The 19,846-nt window shown below is 37.7% G+C and overlaps 1 protein-coding gene across 6 annotated transcripts in view; it reads left to right on the top strand.

Annotated features, from left to right (window-relative positions):
- The window catches only part of KCNIP4 (potassium voltage-gated channel interacting protein 4), a 392,972-nt gene that overhangs the window by 95,782 nt on the left and 277,344 nt on the right, over positions 1–19,846 (top strand). The window contains exon 1 of one of the 6 annotated variants that reach the window (XM_059470685.1): positions 9,214–9,480. The exons of 4 other annotated variants lie outside the window; for them this stretch is intronic. In XM_059470685.1, the coding sequence (XP_059326668.1) occupies positions 9,393–9,480 (88 nt within the window). In that variant the 5' untranslated portion in view covers positions 9,214–9,392. Of the gene's footprint in view, positions 1–9,213; positions 9,481–19,846 lie in introns of those variants that run through there. One more of the 6 variants, XM_059470692.1, reaches the window with a different exon arrangement.

The following is a 19,846-nucleotide window of genomic DNA, read 5'->3' on the forward strand; positions in this document are numbered from 1 at the left end:
ACCTAACAGCAAGGATTGAAAACTGTATGACATACCATAAATACTTGAACAAAATTGCTAAGGGCATCTTTGCAATTAAGATGCTTATACCTGACAAGTTAGCTGTGTATTGGATATTGTGAGGGATGGTTGGGAGCTTTTGTGGTTTCCCCCCCTCCCCTCCTCAGTCTCATTCTTTAGACATAAGATACCTGTAATAGCTTTTTTTTTTCTTCCACTGAAGAGCTTATCTCTTCCATTTTTAATACACTTCCTACAGTAAAGATAGCTGTCTTGTTCTGATGGGAGAAACTTTGATGTCATAATTTCTGTAATATAAAGCATGATTTCTGTTTGGTGACTGAAGGTCTATATTGAGGCACAGACCAGATGATATGAACAAGGAAATTTCTGCAGGGCTTAAATAGAAGTAGTATTCGTATCCACCATATAAGACCCTATAAAGTCTAAACTTTACCATTGTTCTTCTAGTGTAGAGATGCTTTCTTATTCTAGTAATATTTCTTCTCACAGTGAGAGATACGAGCAGGGGTATTCCTCTGTATCTTTATATTCCTGAGTATCAGTGTTGATTATATAATGTATGTGTGTACTTTATCAAAATTATTATCCTTTGTACTGATCTGTAGAGTTTGGAGTCTCATTACCAGCCCTTTACTTATGTTGTTCTAGGCTTCAGAGTCAGATATTTATTTACAGGCAATTGATGAAGTTACTTTTCACTCACCTTGACCATATACAGGCCATTATCATTGTCACTGACATAACTTTATAGTAGCTGAGTTCCTAATCAAACTGCTTCACTTCCTTAGGCCATATACAAGTTATATACAGGTTATTGACCATATACAGGTTATTATCATTGTCACTGACTTGTAACTTTATAGTAGCTGAGTTCCTAATCACACTGCTTCACTTCCTTAGGCTCTATAGCTGAAAAACGGTTTTGTTTATGCTTAGGGCCTTTATTTGATCACATCTTAGGGTGTTGTAGCTAGGAGATTGCAATAATTTCATACTCAGTTTCTACAGTTTCCTGAGGTCTCATGCACACCCAACTACCTGCCTTACCACTAAGTAAGTGTTCCTACCTGGGAGCCCAAAATTGTCTTCCACTGATGCCTTTGGGTCACATGTGAGACTGAATTCCCTGGTTGCTCTGTTTCCCTGCTTTTAATCTTGAAGGTTTATTTTGACTCTGCCTCTTTTCATCACTGGTTCCTAGGGACTGATTTAAAGTGGTGTGAAAAGGGCAGATGAGGGAGGTTTGCCTGAAGCCGCAGGTAGCTGTGGCCATACTTGTCAGAGAAATGGCCCTATGGTTGCAGAAGAATGTGTCGTAGAAGGTAGGGAAAAAAATGATACTAAATAGATATTGAATAAGGCCTGCAAAATCTACCCACTGTGTGTAGTGTGCAACTTCAGGGCCCTAACACAGACTCGGATGTTTCCTTTACAGGCGCAGCAATGCTAAATGGGTGTAATACCCTGTGATTCATATCCCTGATGACCATTTCCTGCCTGAAGCAAACAGTGGGTAGCTTCTTCAGGCTTAATCTGTATCATGAAGCCTAGATGAATTTCCAATTGCCTGGAAATGATAATAAAATGATTTTTCCTTTTTTTTTTTTTTTTTTTTTTTTTTTGCCTGTAATGAAAGTAAGAGTGCAGAGTAGTTTAGAACGGTAGAGTTTTGAGTGCATGTAAACCTTTCTTATTACTCATGAGCAAGTAATGAGTAGTTCAGCTCAGGTTTATCAAACCATAGGTATGATCAGATCAATTCTATGTCTATTTAAAATGGTTTTCCCCTATGTCAGAGTCAAATTTATATATACATGGTGTGACAGCTCATCATCTGTATTATGTGGAAAGATCATCTAGGGGTACTTATTACAATGACAACTCTTCTGGAAAATCTGGAATGGACTGGTAACTGGTGATATTCCCTACAGAGCATTACTGAAGGATTGCACAGGAATGCTGATAAAGTGTTTTTCTTCTCAATATCTGCAGGCCCCTGCCAGGATGGAGAACAGACCTAGCAGTGTGGTAATTAAAATTGCTCTCAACACTGGCACTTCATATTTAATAATTAACAGAATCAAATTTTGGATGAAGGAGAACTGTTGCAAAATTGCTTCAACCAAGATGTGGGCTTTGAAGAAATGTTTGGACTTTGGTATCTCCCTTCTGTCTTTCTCCTCCCTGAGGTAGTAGCTGCAGTATTTTCACTCAAATACATTGCAATTCATGCCAGATTAAGGATGTGAACACTTAAGGATATGTTCTTTTCAATCTTAAATTTTTGAGCATTTTAATTAGAGCATCAAGCCATAACTAGCATAAAAGGGGAAAGAAAATACTTGAAAACTATGGGATAGCCCTTGACTTAGAAGAAGAAATCTGGGTTTTGACCATTTATGGGAAATCCTAGGGACATATAAGTTGCAATAAGTTGCAACAGATAGTTTTTGAAGCTATGAAGTCTACCTTTTTAAAACTATATATATATATATATATATATATATATATATATATCCATACATAAGTACATCTATGCAGTGAAAACAAGCTTCCTCAGACTATATTTACTTACTGTCCTAAGCTGTAGTAGTTATTACATTTACAGAATTCTCATGGGTGATTTGGTGCAATGCTTTTTCTATTGTCTTAAGAATGCTGCATACCCAGTATTGTCTGGTTTGCAGCCAATTTCTGATACTTCTCTCTTTCTTCTCTCTTTAACAGGTTAATGTAGGTTTTGGGGTCAAAACACAACCTTTACACTACTTTTATTTTGTATGGACATGATATGGATATGTTTTAGTTATATCAAATCTCAAAGATTTATGGAACTTAGAGACTATTACAGCTGTGGTTTCTGTAACAGGAAAGATGATTCCTTCTGGGTTTTTTTGTTCAGATTTCTCTTCCATTAAGTATAGGTATAAATATGTGCAGAGTCTGATACAATTAAATGAGTTATAAGAACTTTTTTCTCTTGGTGGCAACCCCCAACTTTCCTGTAAATAGAACTAAGATAAGAATCCTAAGCCACAAAAAAAAAAAAAAAAAACAAACTAAACCACCCTCATATACTTGATATTAGTATGCCTCAATCATTTTTTTTAATTTGAGAATGCTCAGAAATAATCTATTTTTAAGTTGAAAGGTAGGGCCATACATCCAAAACAGGATCTGTATTATAAGGAAGATAATATTTGAGTTTATTGATAACACTGCCCTGCAACTTTGCATACAGATATTCAACATATATGGAACATTAAAAGTTAGTACTCTGGCTTCTGCAGTGAGAATTTTACAGTGCATGCACAGAAGTTAATGTGCAACGTGAAACCTGCATTATGCCATTTTATGTTCCAGCAGGTAAATCCCAGTCTTGTTTATTCTCCAGCACAAAGCACAGGCTGGCTGTAGGAGGTCAGGCTGGGAAGTTGCTCATGTTTGACACTGCAGCTTTTGGGAGTGATGAATATTTAATTAGGCCAGTGTGGACCGTGGGGGAGGTTGAGGCAGCTGTAGCTCCTGGTTGACTGTCTGCAGTATCATCTTAGAGTGTTTTGTGAAAATGAATCCTTGGGGTAAGCTTCAAGGACACTGAGTAGGTAAAAAAAGGCATTCTGAGAGCAGCTAGCTCAGGGAAGGTGGGAATAATAGAGACAAATGTTTTAAGTATTTCTGGTATACTGGTCAAAGATTCTGGTGGGCTAAGCCATCATGTTTTATTAGTTTACATAAATGTATTTTAAATTCAGTTTGAACCTATAGAGTTGGCGACTATAACAGCAATGAAAATAATTTATTTTATGCAGGTATTAGCTATCAGAATAGAGCACATGTATAATTTGTTGATATTATGCAAACAGTGTGAAGTAGCAGTCATTTCTCTGTAGTCCTATTTTAAACACAGCAACAGAGCTGTTTGAAGATATTATTCTTAGCAAGCTTTCAGGAGAAATTAAAGACTAAAAACAAAAGCAGGAAGACTGTATTAATTTTCAGTAGCATAGGCCAGGATAAAGATTTCTTACTATTTTGTCTTCCACATTTAAAAACATTGCATGCAGTTTGGATAAGTACCAGTTGGGCTAATAGGAAGGTTTTAATTCTGCTATGAAGAGTATAAAAAAAATTAAAGAAGATAAATAAATCTATATTCATAACCAGGGACACTGGCACTTCCCCTCACTCTTTGTCCTGGGCTCTGTGGAAGTTATTGTTGCTACAAGACAGAACCAGATCATATCCACATCCCATGGAGACATACATTTTCATATGGAATGCATGGAGCAAGAAACAGTTTAATGTTCCTTGTTGTCACTATAACATTCAGGACAGACAACAAAGAAAAATAACCATTTTAATTTAAGTTAATTTAGCTAGCATGTTACTGCTAATCAGTTAGGAAGGGAACATATGCCTGCATCTCTGCTTCCCAGCTCATCTTCTATCATATAACCATCTCTGCTCTGTGTTAATATCCAAGACTAAATTTGAGCAAATGACGTGCAAGAGCATTTTTGTTGCTATTCGCTGGCTGTGGCTAAAAGTGGTAGCTGATATTTTCATGGACATCATGAATAATTTGGAATTACTTCTGCGGTTTCCAGTGACTTGTGTGATGAATGGCTCTCATCTTGCTGTATCCACTTGAATAATGATGGCAAACTTGGGACACCTCAGTGCACAATACTGTCAAGTCAAGAAGCATAAGTCCACAGAAGAGCTATTAAAATAAATACAGCGGGGACTGTGATTTAAGAGGACCCTTACTTTTATGACAGGCAAGGAGCAACTGAAGAGAGATCTGGTGATGGTCATCTACTTGGGGCAGCTGTTTATTATGCTCTATCGTAAACATCTTGCTGTTACCTTGTGCTCTCCCATCTGTTTGTTTCTGCCCATCTGTTATTGCTTGCCATGTGCTTAGGTTGTAAATATCACTGTTGTTTGAAATAAAAAGGTTAATAATCCCTTGATTAAAAAAAAATCCAGTTATTGAATTCAGTATTTGATTAAGAAACAAAAGCTCTTACAAGCCTCAGGAGTCAACATCGAGGAAACTCTGTAGAGGTTTTCTGTGCTCCTGGATAACTTCCTGTGGTTACCCTTTCTGATCAGGTTGCAGCATTTAATTGAGTTGATTTTTGTTGTAAGATTTCAATTTCCTTTTAGTCAATAGCAAGGGCTAGTTCAGGAGGAAATTTTGTTTTTTGAAGTCAGAGGATTGTGTGCAAATGAAAGAGGTTTACAAGGCAAATTGCCTGCAAGAAGCCAATCAGCTGTGCTCTGTATATGTCACTTCAGCTTCTGCTGGAGTTTTTATTCCCAGACTAGCAAATTTATATTTGGCATGCACTTTCATCTTTATTCTATGGGTTTCTTCTCATCAAATATTTGTAATGGGTTTTATTTTTCTCTCCCAAAACTCTTATATGTGCTTTTGGCATTTGAGTCTTTGCCATTGTTACTTAATATGAAAAGAGCCACATTTAATTTCTTTTGGAATGTTTTAAGACATGCTTTTTCTATCTTTTTTATTAAATCTGTATTTAGTAACTTTTTCTCTCTCAAAACATAACTATAAAGCTAGCTAATTCACCATTTTATACCAGTCTGTTACAGTGGGCAGTTCTGAGACATGCAATGCTTTTGGGTTTTCTATTTTTTTTCTTTTTTGAAAGTAGAGTCATCCACATTATCCCAGCAACCTAAGCAATCTAAAAATAATTGATTTTTAAAAGTTATTTTAGAATGTGTTTTCATGTTGCTGTTAATGTATTTCTCTTTTGGTTTTGTTTAGGTTGTTTTTTTATAGTGAAATACTATTCCTACACAGGAATAAGTAAAGCAATACTGATACATACCTGCCAATAATGGCCATCTCTGAACTACAATATTGGTGTAATTTTTTTCTTTCATAGTGTTAGACTAAAGCTTTATCAGTGTGTACCCTCTAAGGATGGTTAGGTTGCACTTCAGTTGACAACAGGTGGGCCTGGGACATTGACCTGTGATGCTGAGACCCTAATTCAAGTTATAAAAATGCATGTGGAATTTCATCTTTGGACTGAATAGAATTTAATTTCTTACATTTTTGGTTTTGAATTGCTTTCTTGCCATGGTGACAAAGATTTTAAAGATTTGTCTTGTAGCTTTGTGTAAAAATCCTCACAGGAAGAAAATTTTTTATTATTATCAATTAATTTGCCCTGACTGCACTATAGTATGTTTTGTACATTGAGGGAAATGTTTACATTTTGCTTTTAAGCTTGACTGCAGCTGTTGACAGTCTTTTACAAAAACTGCATATGTTTCCTTCCTAGTAATTTCATTCTTGCCGAGCTCTTCAAAACAAAGTAATTTTGTATTTTATGTTATTCTAGGAGCCCATGAGCTGGACTTGGTGAAATTATTTGAAAATCCAGTTTATTTTTTACTTTTACTTTTTCCTCCCATTCTTCCCCCTAATGCCTGAAAAGAACTTCTTTTATGTATGCATGTGTTTTATTCTTCCTCCATTTTACTTAAATAGTGTTTCTTCCAAGTACCTGGTTCCAAAGTCAGAATTTCTAGGAACTGATGCAGACTCTTCTGACTATAAGAGGATCTTTTTTCAGAGGGCTTTATGGATTATAAATTATTGGGGATGGACCTAGCTTGTCAATATAAAAGGTATTTTTTTACCTCAGTGCAAAGAGACTGGCTCTGTCTGGTGACCTTAGTGTGTCCTGTCAATTAAAAATTATTAAAAAGGTACATTATCAATATATAGAAGTTGATATTATCCAACTGTCTTTCATATTATTTTACTATATTTTTCAAAAGTACAATGGTGGTCATATTATAGTTTTCTATTCTAACTTTTCTGCCCCCTTTTCTCTAATCTGCTCTCTTGATTTGGGGAAAAAAAAACTCTAATCTCAGTCAGTCTTTCCTGCTGACCAGAGAAATATTGGGAGATAGATTTAGATCCAATGCTATCAAAATATTGCACTGATTGTTAAAAAAAAAAATCTTGGTGAAACTAGTCAAAAATCTTTCATGAAATCTTTCTTAGGTAGAAATTGCTGTTATTGTTGTGTTGAAAACATACAGGCTTAGGAAACTGTGTCAAACAGTTTCAGAACTGGTACAGCGTTATTGGAGGGGTTTCTTGGGTGGAGGAAGAGCAACACATGGTGTTGGTGATTCATGCTTATGGCTTTAGAAAACCAGTATTTCAATTGTTTCGGCTTCAGTTATTTTCAGTGCCTTATTTTGAAGTAACACTGCCAGTGAAAATTCTATAAAACAATTGGTGATGTCAAAGGATTGAAAAGGCCAAGGACTCCAGCTCAGGACCATTACCATTGGCCTCTTCAATCGTCTTCTAAAGAATAGACAGAGGCTTGTGCTTTTGGTATCTCTTCAACTCTACCTGTTATTTAAGGAGCTTTCCTTTTGGAGACCAGAGGAGTTCAGAAATTTGTAAGGCTCACTGGCATCTCCAGTACCTCAGAATGTGATGGGTTTTGTTGGAGGTTTTTGGGTTTGGGGGTTTTGTTTGTTTGTTGGTTGGTTGGTTCGTTTGTAGGTTTTTGTGGGAGGTTTTTTGGGTTTGGGGGGTGTTTTTTTGGACGGTTTTCTTTGGTCAAACTTGTGTCTTTTCAGAAAAAACTGTGCCAAGAAATTAGTTCCTGCTTAAGATGAGTGGCTGCAGGAAGTAGTGCAAACATGAAATACTGGAATTTGCCCACATCCTTCTCAGACTAATCCCTGTGTTGGAGTAACCTGGGGGCATCTCTGAGCTGTTTCATTTTGGTTCTTTCCATTATCTGTGTAGCTTCGCTGGAAGCATAAGACAGCATGCTTGTGTTTCAGATAGCAGACACAGAAACTGTGTCATCTAACTGCAACTTAGATAATGCTTTGATGAATTGTGTCTATAATGTATTTATCTCTGCTCACTGCATAATATAGACAATAGCTTGAAGATGTGCATTTGCGTTTATTGTATTTTTTTTAAAGGCATTTGCAAAAATGTTTTATGGTCAGCGCTGTCATAAAATTAGATCAGTTGATGATTTTCTTCTGTTAAGCTTTTCTTTAATGGGTTGTCTTTTCTTTTTTTCTTTTTGTAACTTTATTAGGCATTACATATTGCATCACCCTCTAATGCAATAGAGCTGTTCTCTATGAGGGAAGTACTCCAAGGAAAATGAAAACGTATTCTTTGGGTTCTGTGGTCATGGATGTAGACTACAGCAGATAATTTTTATTAATAAGAAATACTTCTCAGCAAGTTGGAAAACAATGAATTTATACTGGAATAGTAAGGAGTACAGGTAGCTTCCTGATGAGACTTGGAGACATTCTAACCACAGAACGCCAACCGTGCCAGAGCCCGTTTCCCAGCTGCCGCAGGTCAGGGGGCTGGGAAGCAGGGGCAGCTCCCCGCACAGAGATCCCTGCGGGGTTTCTGCTTCCTTCTTCCCGCTGTACACGTGTGCAGTGCCCTGGCGTTTGCATCACCTTCGAGCAGGCTGCGGGGCCGAGGCCGACGTGCAGAGAGAGCGCAGGTGAGGGAGCCCCGTCCGCGCACACCTCGGATACCCTCCCGCCGGTCAGGCACGGCCAGCACCTCAGCTCGGCTCTGCCCTCGGCGGGGCTCTGCCCTCGGCGGGGCTCGGGGCTCTGCCCTCGGCCCAGCACCGCGGGAAGGGAGCGGTGCCGTGCCCCGGCCGGCTCCCACCTGCCCGCCCGCTGCTCGCGGGAGGAGCGCAGAGCGGAGCGGCTCCCGGGGGCGGTGCCGTGCCGTGCCGTGCCGTGCCGTGCCGTGCCGTGCCGTGCCGTGCCGTGCTCTGCTGCCTGCGTGGGGCGGGCACCGGCACCGCCCCGCCCGCCGGGCTGCGCGCCCGCGGAGCCACCCGCGGCCAGCGCCTGCCGCGGGTCCGGCCGCGGCGGGGGCGCCGGTGGCCGCGCCAGTGCCTGCGCCGCGCCGCGCCGTGCCGTGCCGTGCCGAGCCGCGCCGTGCCGTGTCCTGCCCAGCCGAGCCGAGCCGTGCCGTGTCCTGCCCAGCCGTGCCGTGTCCTGCCCAGCCGAGCCGAGCCGCGCCGTGCCGTGTCCTGCCCAGCCGTGCCGTGTCCTGCCCAGCCGAGCCGTGCCGTGCCGCGCTGTGCCGTGGCAGCGCCCGCTGCACGCACCGCCGGCCGCCGCGGGCTCCCTTGCGCAGCCACCCGGGGTAGATCGGCGGAGTTTACGAGGCCGTGAGGAGGCGGCGAGGCCGTGCGAGGCTCTGGACGGCCCCAGAAGTTTGCTGGCAGAAAGTGTTCCCTGTATTGGCAAAGTCGTCAGGCTCTCCTCAGAGGAATACCCCATTGCCTAAGATGAGTGGCTGTAGGAAGCGGTGTAAGCGGGAAATAATGAAATTTGCCCAGTACCTTCTCAGGCTAATCACAGGTTCTCTTCACACAGGTAATGACTGTTTTTCTCTGTAGTCGAGCTGTTCAGTATGATAACGAGAGAATTGCCTAAGGATAATACAGCGTTGTCATTGTTTTATATTATCATTCCTTTCATCTTATAAATAATAATAAAAGAAGATCTGTGAACTACTTTGTGGCTGAGCATAATGAGAACAGAGCAGAATCTGATGTTACAGTGCTTAGACAGTCTGACATTCTCTAAGCCTTTACACACACGAACCCAAATTGGGATGTGAGTGTACATGGTTCCACCTGTCCACCTGTATGTGTTAGCAGTACTGCAGGGAAGACACATTGCTCATAAAGGATGAATCTTACGGTTTTTATTTTCACTCTTTCTTGGACTGATATTCTTTGACAAGCACACTACATTCTCTTTGTCGGAGGCTTGGTTTTGCTTATCTAAAGATGTAAATCAGCTGCAATCTGTCAATGGGATGTTGTGGTATCTTGTAGGAAATTGTGAATAACACTTGTGCTTTGCCCTTAAGGAATTTGAAACATAGTGGTTGTCAGCTTTCTTTAGGTAATTTTTTTTCTGTAACCTTGGACAAAGTGTGCATTAGCAGGGAAGGTTTCTAGGCTAGACTGAGCAGATGCTGTAGCTTTCTTACCACTTTGGAAAATATACTTTTCTCAAAATTCAGCATTTTCTGTAGCTGTTCTCAACAGCTGACAAATATGATAACTTACATGATGTCATTCTGTATTTATAAAATATAATTGTGCTTCTTTCTATACTTCAGTTACTTTTTTTTCCCTTGCAGATTGCAAGTCCAGCGTCAGCAGATAATATCCAATTATGCTACCACGATTGTTGAGAATTAAAAGCCATTTATTTAAAGTCATCTGAAAGTTTCAGCTGGTTATTTTAATTTATTTGGTGGTGGTGGTGGTATGTTGGGTATTTGTGTTTTTTGTTTTGGCACTGGTGAAAAGATTTGAGAGCGAAATTGACTCTTCAGCAATAACTGGAAGAATTGATGCATGCAATTAATCAGATTTGGAATTACAATGCTGTAAAAGTCATAGCACAAAAACTGACAATGCAAACTTCATAGGATGCTTGTAACTTTTGGAAATCTGACACAGCTTTTTTAATAACTTTTGAGTGTCTGGCAACAGAATTTCCCTGCCTTTATTTTCTCTATCATTCCTAGTCTATCGTAGTTTCTCTGTTGTGAACTGCATCAATTCACATTTTTCTGAAAACACTGGCTTCTTGCTCCTGTGGGTTGCTATGGAAATTAAATAATATATGATGCAAGGAGAGAGATGTGTTAGAAATTCATAGCAATACTCTTTTCACAAAGTCATCCGAGCTTTTCCTTTCCTATCTAGTGAATGATGCACACACTACTCTATTTTTCAGATTGACATTTGTGCTGCAACCTTTCTGAGCTCACAATTCAAAACCATTTCCAAGACTTGCTGTGGATACTGATTCATATGCTATCACTAAAAGAAGTTATTTTTTTTTACAAGTAAGCAGCACGTATTCAATGAGAAAAGCCAAGTGCAGTGGCCTCAAATGTGTTTCCTTAAAGGCAGGCAAGCAAGCAAGCAAAAAATCCCCACTCTTAGGAAGAGCTGAGATTCTTCTAAGGAGATTTTCAGTTTGTTTTTACTACAGATAATGGTATCTTACTACTCTTATTAAGTTAATAGACTTCATCATGTTCAAATGATGTGGCAAATGAGATCAGGATAATGTGATAATACCTGAAATGCCAAGGGAGGTAGAGCTCCACTGTTAAGCTCTTGCATAGCCCAGTCCTACTCAGTAACCTCAACTGTTGCAAACCAGTTGCTGTTCAGCCTAAGAATCTAATGCATAATTTATTCTGTTGATAATTAATGAAGATGAATGAGAAAGCCTTGTTGAAAGTGTTAGAAAGTTATACTTTGTATATTAAAGATACTGCTGTTTCTATCTTGAGCATTCAAAAATTTAGGATAGGTATCAGAAACAAGGTGTTCTTTTTTAACTTCTTAGAAGCAGGCAATCTCCTCACCCAAGTGGCCAATTAGTTTCAAAGTGTAAGTGTTTACTAAGAACCACAATGGTAAATGTAATTTAATTTATATGTTGATGGCTTCTAGTTTCTTTTTCAGTTGTTCCTTAATAATTAAATTATACTTAATAGTTTGGATCTAAACTTTCTTGAAAATACTTGCACTGAGTCTAATCCATCCCTTCTTCCTGTATGGGTAGGCATGTTGAATATATACTTACTTTACACATTTGTACAAGCTGTGCTGCAGCTGGTGTGATTACATTGATCAGAAAACAAAACAAAGTAATATGGGAGGGAGGCTGGGTTTACTGGCTAAGGGGCCTGCTAAGGAGTCACTGTTGATTACTGGTTCCATAGCTTGTGTTTCATAACCTTTTATAGCACTACAGACCTGTTCTGTGGTGAATCTAAATGTTTAAAATAAAAATGGTCTCATATAGCTGTCTGTAATAATACATAAGCATGACTTGTACTTCATAGTCCACTCAGCTGGAACCAATATTAATGAAACTACCCCGTGCTTGAAAGTAAATGCTGTATAAATCTTTACAATGGGTTTTAAGTGGCACTCTCTGCATGAATACATCCAGATCTCTCTCAGATTTTTTTTTTTACAGCAAGTCACTATGATTGATAGCAAAATGTCGTGAAAAGAAACAGTCTTTGTTTACAAAGTTTGCAATTTCCCATTATATCTGTTATATAGTAAGTTGATGTGTTTCCACAAGTTGAAGATGGCATTGAAGATGGCAAACCAAATATCATACCAATCCCTACTTCGCTGTCTCTCACCTCTTGACTTGCAAACACCTGGTCTTTGGAACACTGTTATAAAATCTTGGCACTACTCTTGAGAATGTTTTAGTTTTTGGATGCAACATGGATTTGTATATTATAAATAACAAAATTAATCATTCTGAGATCAAGAAGTAAGTCATATTGTTTTAAAATGGAGGAAAAGTGATTCCAGAGCAATGGCTATGAAATTTTCCTTAACCATCACAACTGATGAAAGATTAAAGAGATGATAGTACCAAAACCATAATTGAATTCAAGTGGTAGATTTTCACAATTACATACCTTTCAGGCATGTTTTTATTAAATGTCTGATATGACCTATAGGAGGCCAGGTTTTACAGGACAGGTTCAAATTGCCAGTTAGCATATATGTATGCAGGGAATGAAGTAGAGAACAACCCTGGCTGTGAAATTGTACTCTCTCCAACAAACTGAAGTCATCTCACTCTTCTAGGCTTTGGTAGATTAGGTTAGGGACTGATGTGGGGGTTTTTGACTTCTTTAGATTTTCTGGATATTTTGTTTCTTTGTTTTTGAATCTCAAGGTTGATGAAATTGGTGTAAAGTAGAATTTATCAAAAGCTTCATATTTTCCTTAGGTAAAAAAAAGCAAACCAATTAGTGAATGCAGGTTGTACTTTCTGATGGCATGTTCTTTGATAAAACAGATTTCCAAAGGTAGTCTCTAGTCCTTCATTTTGCCTTTTTTTTGCACAGAAATGTTTTCTGGCCTACTGCCAAGAGGAATATATCATCTGAGCATAGCTCTGAAGCTGTGGGAGGCCTCACAACTGTACTCCTCTGACTGTCCTATTTCATGTACTTATCACTGCCAAAAGTCTGAGAGTGTTTAGGACAGTAGATTATTCTGAATTCCTTCATGGGCTACTCCTTGGTAAATCCAAGAGGAATCACCTTTTTTGAATGCTGGTGGTCCCTTGACTTCTGTGGTACATAATAAGTAGAATAAATTAAAAGACAAAAATAATGCAAAATATCAAAATAATCTTAAAAAATATGAGACAAAGAGAGCAGATAAAAAGACTGTTCCCCTTTTTATGCAATCAGGATATAACATAAAATTATTTTAAAAGTACCTTTTATCTTGAAGATGTTATGGAAAACCTAAAATGTCAACATCCATAGGAAAACAGGTTGAATGTGTTTCCAAATGCCTTTTTTGTTGCTGAAATATTTCTTTTTTCTTTTTTCTTTTTTTTTTTTTTTTAATACCAAATCAGTATTATTCATGAACCTAATTAGTCTTTTTCATTTATTTTTAATAGGAAAGAATTCCAGATTCAAGATCGGAATCTCTTGGCTGTTGCCTATGAGGTAGTTTGAACCTCTGGGGTTTCAGAAACTTTTCCTATACAGAGGTGCAGTGTTCTCTCTGTAGATAATTTCACAAGTTCCAATGTGCAAGAGTGAAATATTTGCCACATCCTGTTTTGGAAAAGAAGTCTCATTAATTTAAAATAAACTACTCCAGATTTCACTTGAAATTCTGCATTGTCCTTTATGCTTGCTCAGTTTTCTGATTAGGACTGGCAACTTTTGCAGGTGCTGTCTTGGTATTCATCTCCCTCTGAGAGAAATTCCTTCAGTGGAAGGGTGTGGTGGATACAAAATGGGATATCCCAGTGGTTACAGTGGGATTTCGAGTAGGTTTCATTCACTACCTGACAGAGTTGTTTGAGTGTAAAATATCTTTCTTTGAAAGAAAATACCTGAAAAAATACCATCCAACCAACCAAAATTTTGTTGTTGTCATTGTTAGCTCTTGTTAAATATATCAGGTGAATTTTGCCCGAGTCCTCCTGTAATGTTTCTCGGATTTTTCATTTATTGCATTGTTGAGTACCTGGCTTTTGAAATCACTTTTATATTATGCTATTCCTCTATGTATTATCACTCCAGTAGGCATTTTATTTAGAATAGGCTGTAGTACAGACAGTGCTCTGAGACAAAAGACCAAGATGTATTGAGTTTAGTTGCAGGCAATGTGAAATATATTCTGGGAAAAGCTGAGAATGCCTTAACTTAATGTACTTGAAATGTGTTCTGCTTCAAATTGGAAAAAATTTAAAATATCTGGTTTGTTCCCTCAAAAAAATCAATCCTGCCTATATGCCTCTCACGTGCTGCAGATTGACTGTGAACTTTCAGCAATTTTGTAGAAAACTTCTCAGATTTCAAGTAGTATAATTTGTTACAAAATGTATTATAATAAATTATATTTAAGCACTCGAAAATTATAAATTTTTCCCTCGTCAGAAATAGGTCTACATAGACTGCCTTTGCTCTTCCTGATTTGCAATTCAGTGTTGTGCAAAATGTTTCAGCTTCAAGTTCTATAACCCTGCATATTTGAGATAGACTGAACTTCACAGATGCATGAAGCAGTAGTGGATACCTTGAAGTGGGGCATCTAAAGGCAATGCCCTTATCTTTAAACACATTCTCCTGAATATTTTTGAATATTTGACTCAAATGTCCCATGTTTTTCAGGCATTAACATCATATAACCTATATGAAGAAGATTTTTTTCCAGATCATTCCAAAAGAGCCCTCACTGAAGTTTTAAGGCTTCTTATGGTGTGTTAATGGAAAAGGACCAAGTTAGCATTATGCATACCATTTCTGTTGAAAAAATTGAGGTTTTACTCTCTCATTCCATCTCTGAATCTTAATTAAAATGAAAGATACAGTTCATCTTCTCTTGCAAATGATACATTGGAAAGCATCCAGTCATCATTAAAGGTAAAGCATGTAGTCATCATTAAAGGTCTCGCCTTTGGAAGTTCTGCTTTCTGTACTGTTCTTGTACGAGTCCTAACTACCAATGCCATTTATAAATATAGTATTAAAAATTCATCTGCACATAAGGCACTGCCCTGGATAATATGCTTAAAACTACTCTTAAAGGAACTTTTTAAAAGTTACCAAATCCTGCAGACAAAATGTTGGGAAATGGCAGCATTTGGACTGTCTCAGCCCTGTACAATATAATGCAGTTCTTCACTGTGTGTGTACTTTTCATTTAACCGTTGCACAGGGTAGCTTGGAGTATAGAAGCAGCAAGGAGAATGATATATTTAGATTAGAAATTGGGGTGCAAACTGAAATAAATGCAGTCTTGGAATGCACAGACTGGTTTTTTAGTTGTTATGTTTTTGTTCCTTTTATAAGGACTTTCTACTGCAGACAGACAATGATTTTCAAAGACACTAAAATGACAGGTAAAATTCAGTGTGAGGTAAAATGAGGTGGTACATGCTGGACAAAATGAGCTTTATGTCTGAATGGATGGGCAGTGAGCTTACTGCTGGCTAGGAATGAAACCCTGAAAAAACAGGGGCTGAAAAACCTGTGAAATTCCTTACTAAAGGTTGTTGTTAGTGCAAAACGTTCTGCATGAGTCCAGAGGGACCAGCTGGGTAAAGAGTTGGAAAACAAACCTGTTGGGAGACTCTGTCTAGATTAAACATGTCAGAATTTCCCTGAGATGAAAGTAGTCCATGGCTATGAAAGTGTTAGGGGAAAATGTTCTAAGTGCTTTTCCTATTTCTCATTTTCACTGGGCATACACTGACAGCTGTTGGTGAAGACAGGATATTGAACTAGACGGATCCTTAGTCTAAACCAATACAGTAGTTCCTCTGTTTTTATATAGCTAACCTGCATTCAAAAAAGGTAATTCCTGGATTTACCAAGGAGCAGCCCTTGAAAGAGTTCAGAATAATCTGCTGTCCTGAGCAGTCTCAGACTTCTGGCAGTGATAGGCACATGAAATAGGACAGGCAGAGGAGTACAGTTGGAGGTCTCCCACACCTGTGCTCAGATGATATATTCCTCTTGGCAGTAGGCCAGGAAACGTTTCTATGCAAAAAAAAAAAACAAACAAAACACCAACCCCCCCCCCCCCCCAAAAAAAACCCAAAAAAAAAAAAACCAAAAAAACCCCCCAAAAACAAAAAAAGCAAAAAATGAAGGACTAGAGACTTCCTGTGGTTATCTGTTTTATCCAAGAACATGCCATCAGAAAGCACAACCTGCATTCACTAATTGGTAAGGGTTTGTTTTTTTTGCCTAAGAAGAATATGAAGCCTTTGATAAATGTTACTTTGCACCAGTTTCATCAGTCTTGAGATTTAAAAACAAACAAAAACCCAATCACAAAAGTCAAAATAAACTTCTCTGGGGTTAGGATGTTTTCACTGTTTCAATCAGCAGCTGTAATCCTGCCTCTTTTTGCTCTCAACTAAGTGATTTCACCTGAGCACCTTCCTGCAACTGCTGGAAGTTTAAAGCAGATCATTTAAATGAATATTAAGTCAACAGAAATAGTTTTTCAGACCGTGTTTTTACAGATTACTAGTAAGAACTAATTCATGTTTTGTTTTTTTTAATATCTTGTGTTTGCTAGGCTTCACATATGGAGTAGCCTTACGCTGAGTTCTATGAACTAGTCCACAGGAAAGTGTATGTGGAGATACTTTTTTTTTCCCTGTAGCATTTAATACCCTGAAAAGGGATTAGAAACTCTAATGATGTGAATAAAAATGAGTATCACTCCAAAGCATGGGCTAGCTACGGAAGATGAGTGCATCCTATCAGTAGCAGTGTCAATTGCTGATCATTCTAATGGAGGTTTTAAACCCCAGTATTTTTGGACCTGTTTCATAGTTTTATCCGTGGCAGTTAAGGGAGAGATGCAAGGTGGGAATAAAAATGAGAAACCATGTCAATCTAATTCACCCAAATAGGATAATGTATATATGTACATTTAGTAACTTTCAGTAATAATGTGTATTTTAACTTTATTTTCATGCATGTCCACGTCTTCCAAACTGGCATAACCACATGTTCATACTTAACAGTCTGCAAGGGCTATCTTAAGTCTGAGCCTGTATTAGCAGAAAATATTTTCTTCATATGTTTAATATTTGAATTCTGTAAGGACATTAGAGATAGACAATGGCCAGTTCAATGCCATGTTTAGATATGAAGTTAATGGCCAAGCTGGAAAATAGCAGTGGGATGCTGGCTTGGAAATACATGGGCACTGAGCTACCTGCTAACAGCACTTCAGTCTGTAACTGGTAATTCTGTGTGACTGGCTCTGATACAGCCAAACAGAAACAGTAGAAGTGATAAAACTCAAACCTGCTGTGTGGCTGGTGAATGCCAATCTTATGTCCCATTGCACTGGCAGTCACCTGTTCATGGGCAACAAAACAGTGACCCTGGCTGTCACATCACCACTGTTCTCTTTCCTAGTGTGGTGTGATGGTTTTTTCTTGCTTTACTGTGTTTTCAGACCAAATTAATTCATAGCATTTACATTTTCTGTGTATAATCCAGTTGATTTGAATTCCACTTATAGATTTTTATGTGTCTCTGTATTGGATATTGACTCATGTGAACTCTTCACTTGCCTCCTGTCTCTTCATGATGACAGCCTGTCATAGAAGACAATGCAATTCACTCCAATGCCTCTTTCATTTCCAAAACTGAAATACTGACTTTTGAAGTAATTTAAAATCAAACAAACAAAGGTAAAACTGTCTGAAATTAACCTCCTGAAATTTTCACTGCAAAAAGCTGCCAAGCTTGGATCAATTATTTTTTTAAATATTAACTAAGATTTTATCTTTATATTCTATTTTTTAAGTGCAAATGTATGTCTTTGTATTTTTAACTGAAATCTGTATCATGATGCAAATATGTATACACTTGGACCAAGGGGGTTCACTCCCCTGAAATGCATCAAAAAATTAAAACACATTTTATGTTGTAAGCTTCCTTTTTAAAGCTACAGCAGGTAGTCTAGGGGGTCCTGCTTATGAGGATTTCTGCTAATATTGAACATTTTGAACATACAACATATATTTATTGTTATTAGATTCCTGCAGTATTGAACTCTAACTTGTTTTAATTCTGCATTTGAAGTTCTATTCCAAATAATATAGATGCCATAGTTTTATAAATTAAGTTTGTCATTACTGTTTCTTCAGAATACATAAAGTAAGCACATACGGTACTGTATATGCTTATGGTGTATGTGTGTGTCAAATAGGCTCTTTAGCTTTTAAAACTGGTAACAATTGGATTTACCTTCTTGAGCTTTTTATGGAGTCCCCATCTAGGCAGTGTGATTAATTTTAAATATAAAATAAAAGTGTTTAGGATGCAGAGGAAAAAAGTCTGTTTTCATCAAGAGCCATACTCCATTAGTTTAAGAAATTGAATAAATATGAAAAGAGGTACTAGATTTTGTGCCTGTTAGTCTGGTTTTTGTCAGCAGATTTTTAATTTTTTAAATACCCTTTATGAGGCATGTGAATAAAGTCAACATTTAGAATTTGTGCAGTGTAGACCTTTCTGTGACAGCTATTGTAAACATCATTTAATTTCAGGGAAGAAAGTGACAGTTGATCATTTATATTTGATTTATAGTAACACTTGTAAAGGTCAGCAGAAAATAGATTCCTTAGTCAACTCTAAAAATAGGAATTAGGCTCTTTTGTCATTTACTTCTCAAAAGTTTGTCCATAGATTATTTAATCTAATCACGACGTTTCATTATGTTAGTTGAAGAATTTCTTTAAAAATCCCAGGTCAGGTTTTCCCCTCAAATAATTTCCTTGGGATAAGGGCATGATGTAATTTTGAGGCTCTGGTTTTTCAGCATTTAAAAACTGAGAGTTACTGTTCAAATGGGGTGCTGACACACACAGATGCATCCAGTTTGGGGCCAAAAAATTTGGGTTCATTTCTAATCAATTAGAGTACACATAGTATGGGTACATACACCTAGGACAATCAATTATTGATTATTTAGATTATCTTGGATTATGTACAAATTATGATTTTTACCTTTATAAAATTATATGTTTAAAATTTATAAGTACACCCAGTTTTAAATAAATCCCTCTTCTCTACAATGTTAGTTTTCAATTGCAAGTTTTAAATGTGCTCATATCAGCATCTCTCAGGTACAATCAGTACCCTTACCATCTAATTCACTATCAGTGATGCCTATAGAATCCACAACAGTAAACAGTAAAATCTGCAGAGCCTTCTGTAGAAAATGCATCTGAAATTGCTTCATTACTGTCAATGTGAGGCTAATGATTATATATATTTAGTCAATTTCCCCAAATTATCATGTGTTTGTTCCCAGACAAACAAATATTAAACAACAATGATAAGCTCCTTTTGAATTGCTGTACTGCAGCCTAACACAAGTTTTGAAAGCTGCTTCCATTACTGCTTCAGAAAAGGAGTTAAAGCATAAGAGAAATGCAAGGACTTGTCTTCATGTGAAGATTTAATTGAAATTAGGTAAAACTGTTACATTGCAGAAAAATCAGAACTGAAGTGACCTCATTTTAATTTAGCATAATTCATTTCTCAAGGAAATGAAACCAAATTCTATTTTAATTCTGAATGAGTGGGTCTCAGCAGTGACTGAATTAATCTTAACTATTCCACCTTACTGATAATTAATAATTAACTTCCCTGAGTAGCCTA

The sequence above is a fragment of the Ammospiza nelsoni genome, chromosome 4, assembly GCF_027579445.1.
Source record: "Ammospiza nelsoni isolate bAmmNel1 chromosome 4, bAmmNel1.pri, whole genome shotgun sequence".
NCBI lineage: Eukaryota > Metazoa > Chordata > Aves > Passeriformes > Passerellidae > Ammospiza > Ammospiza nelsoni.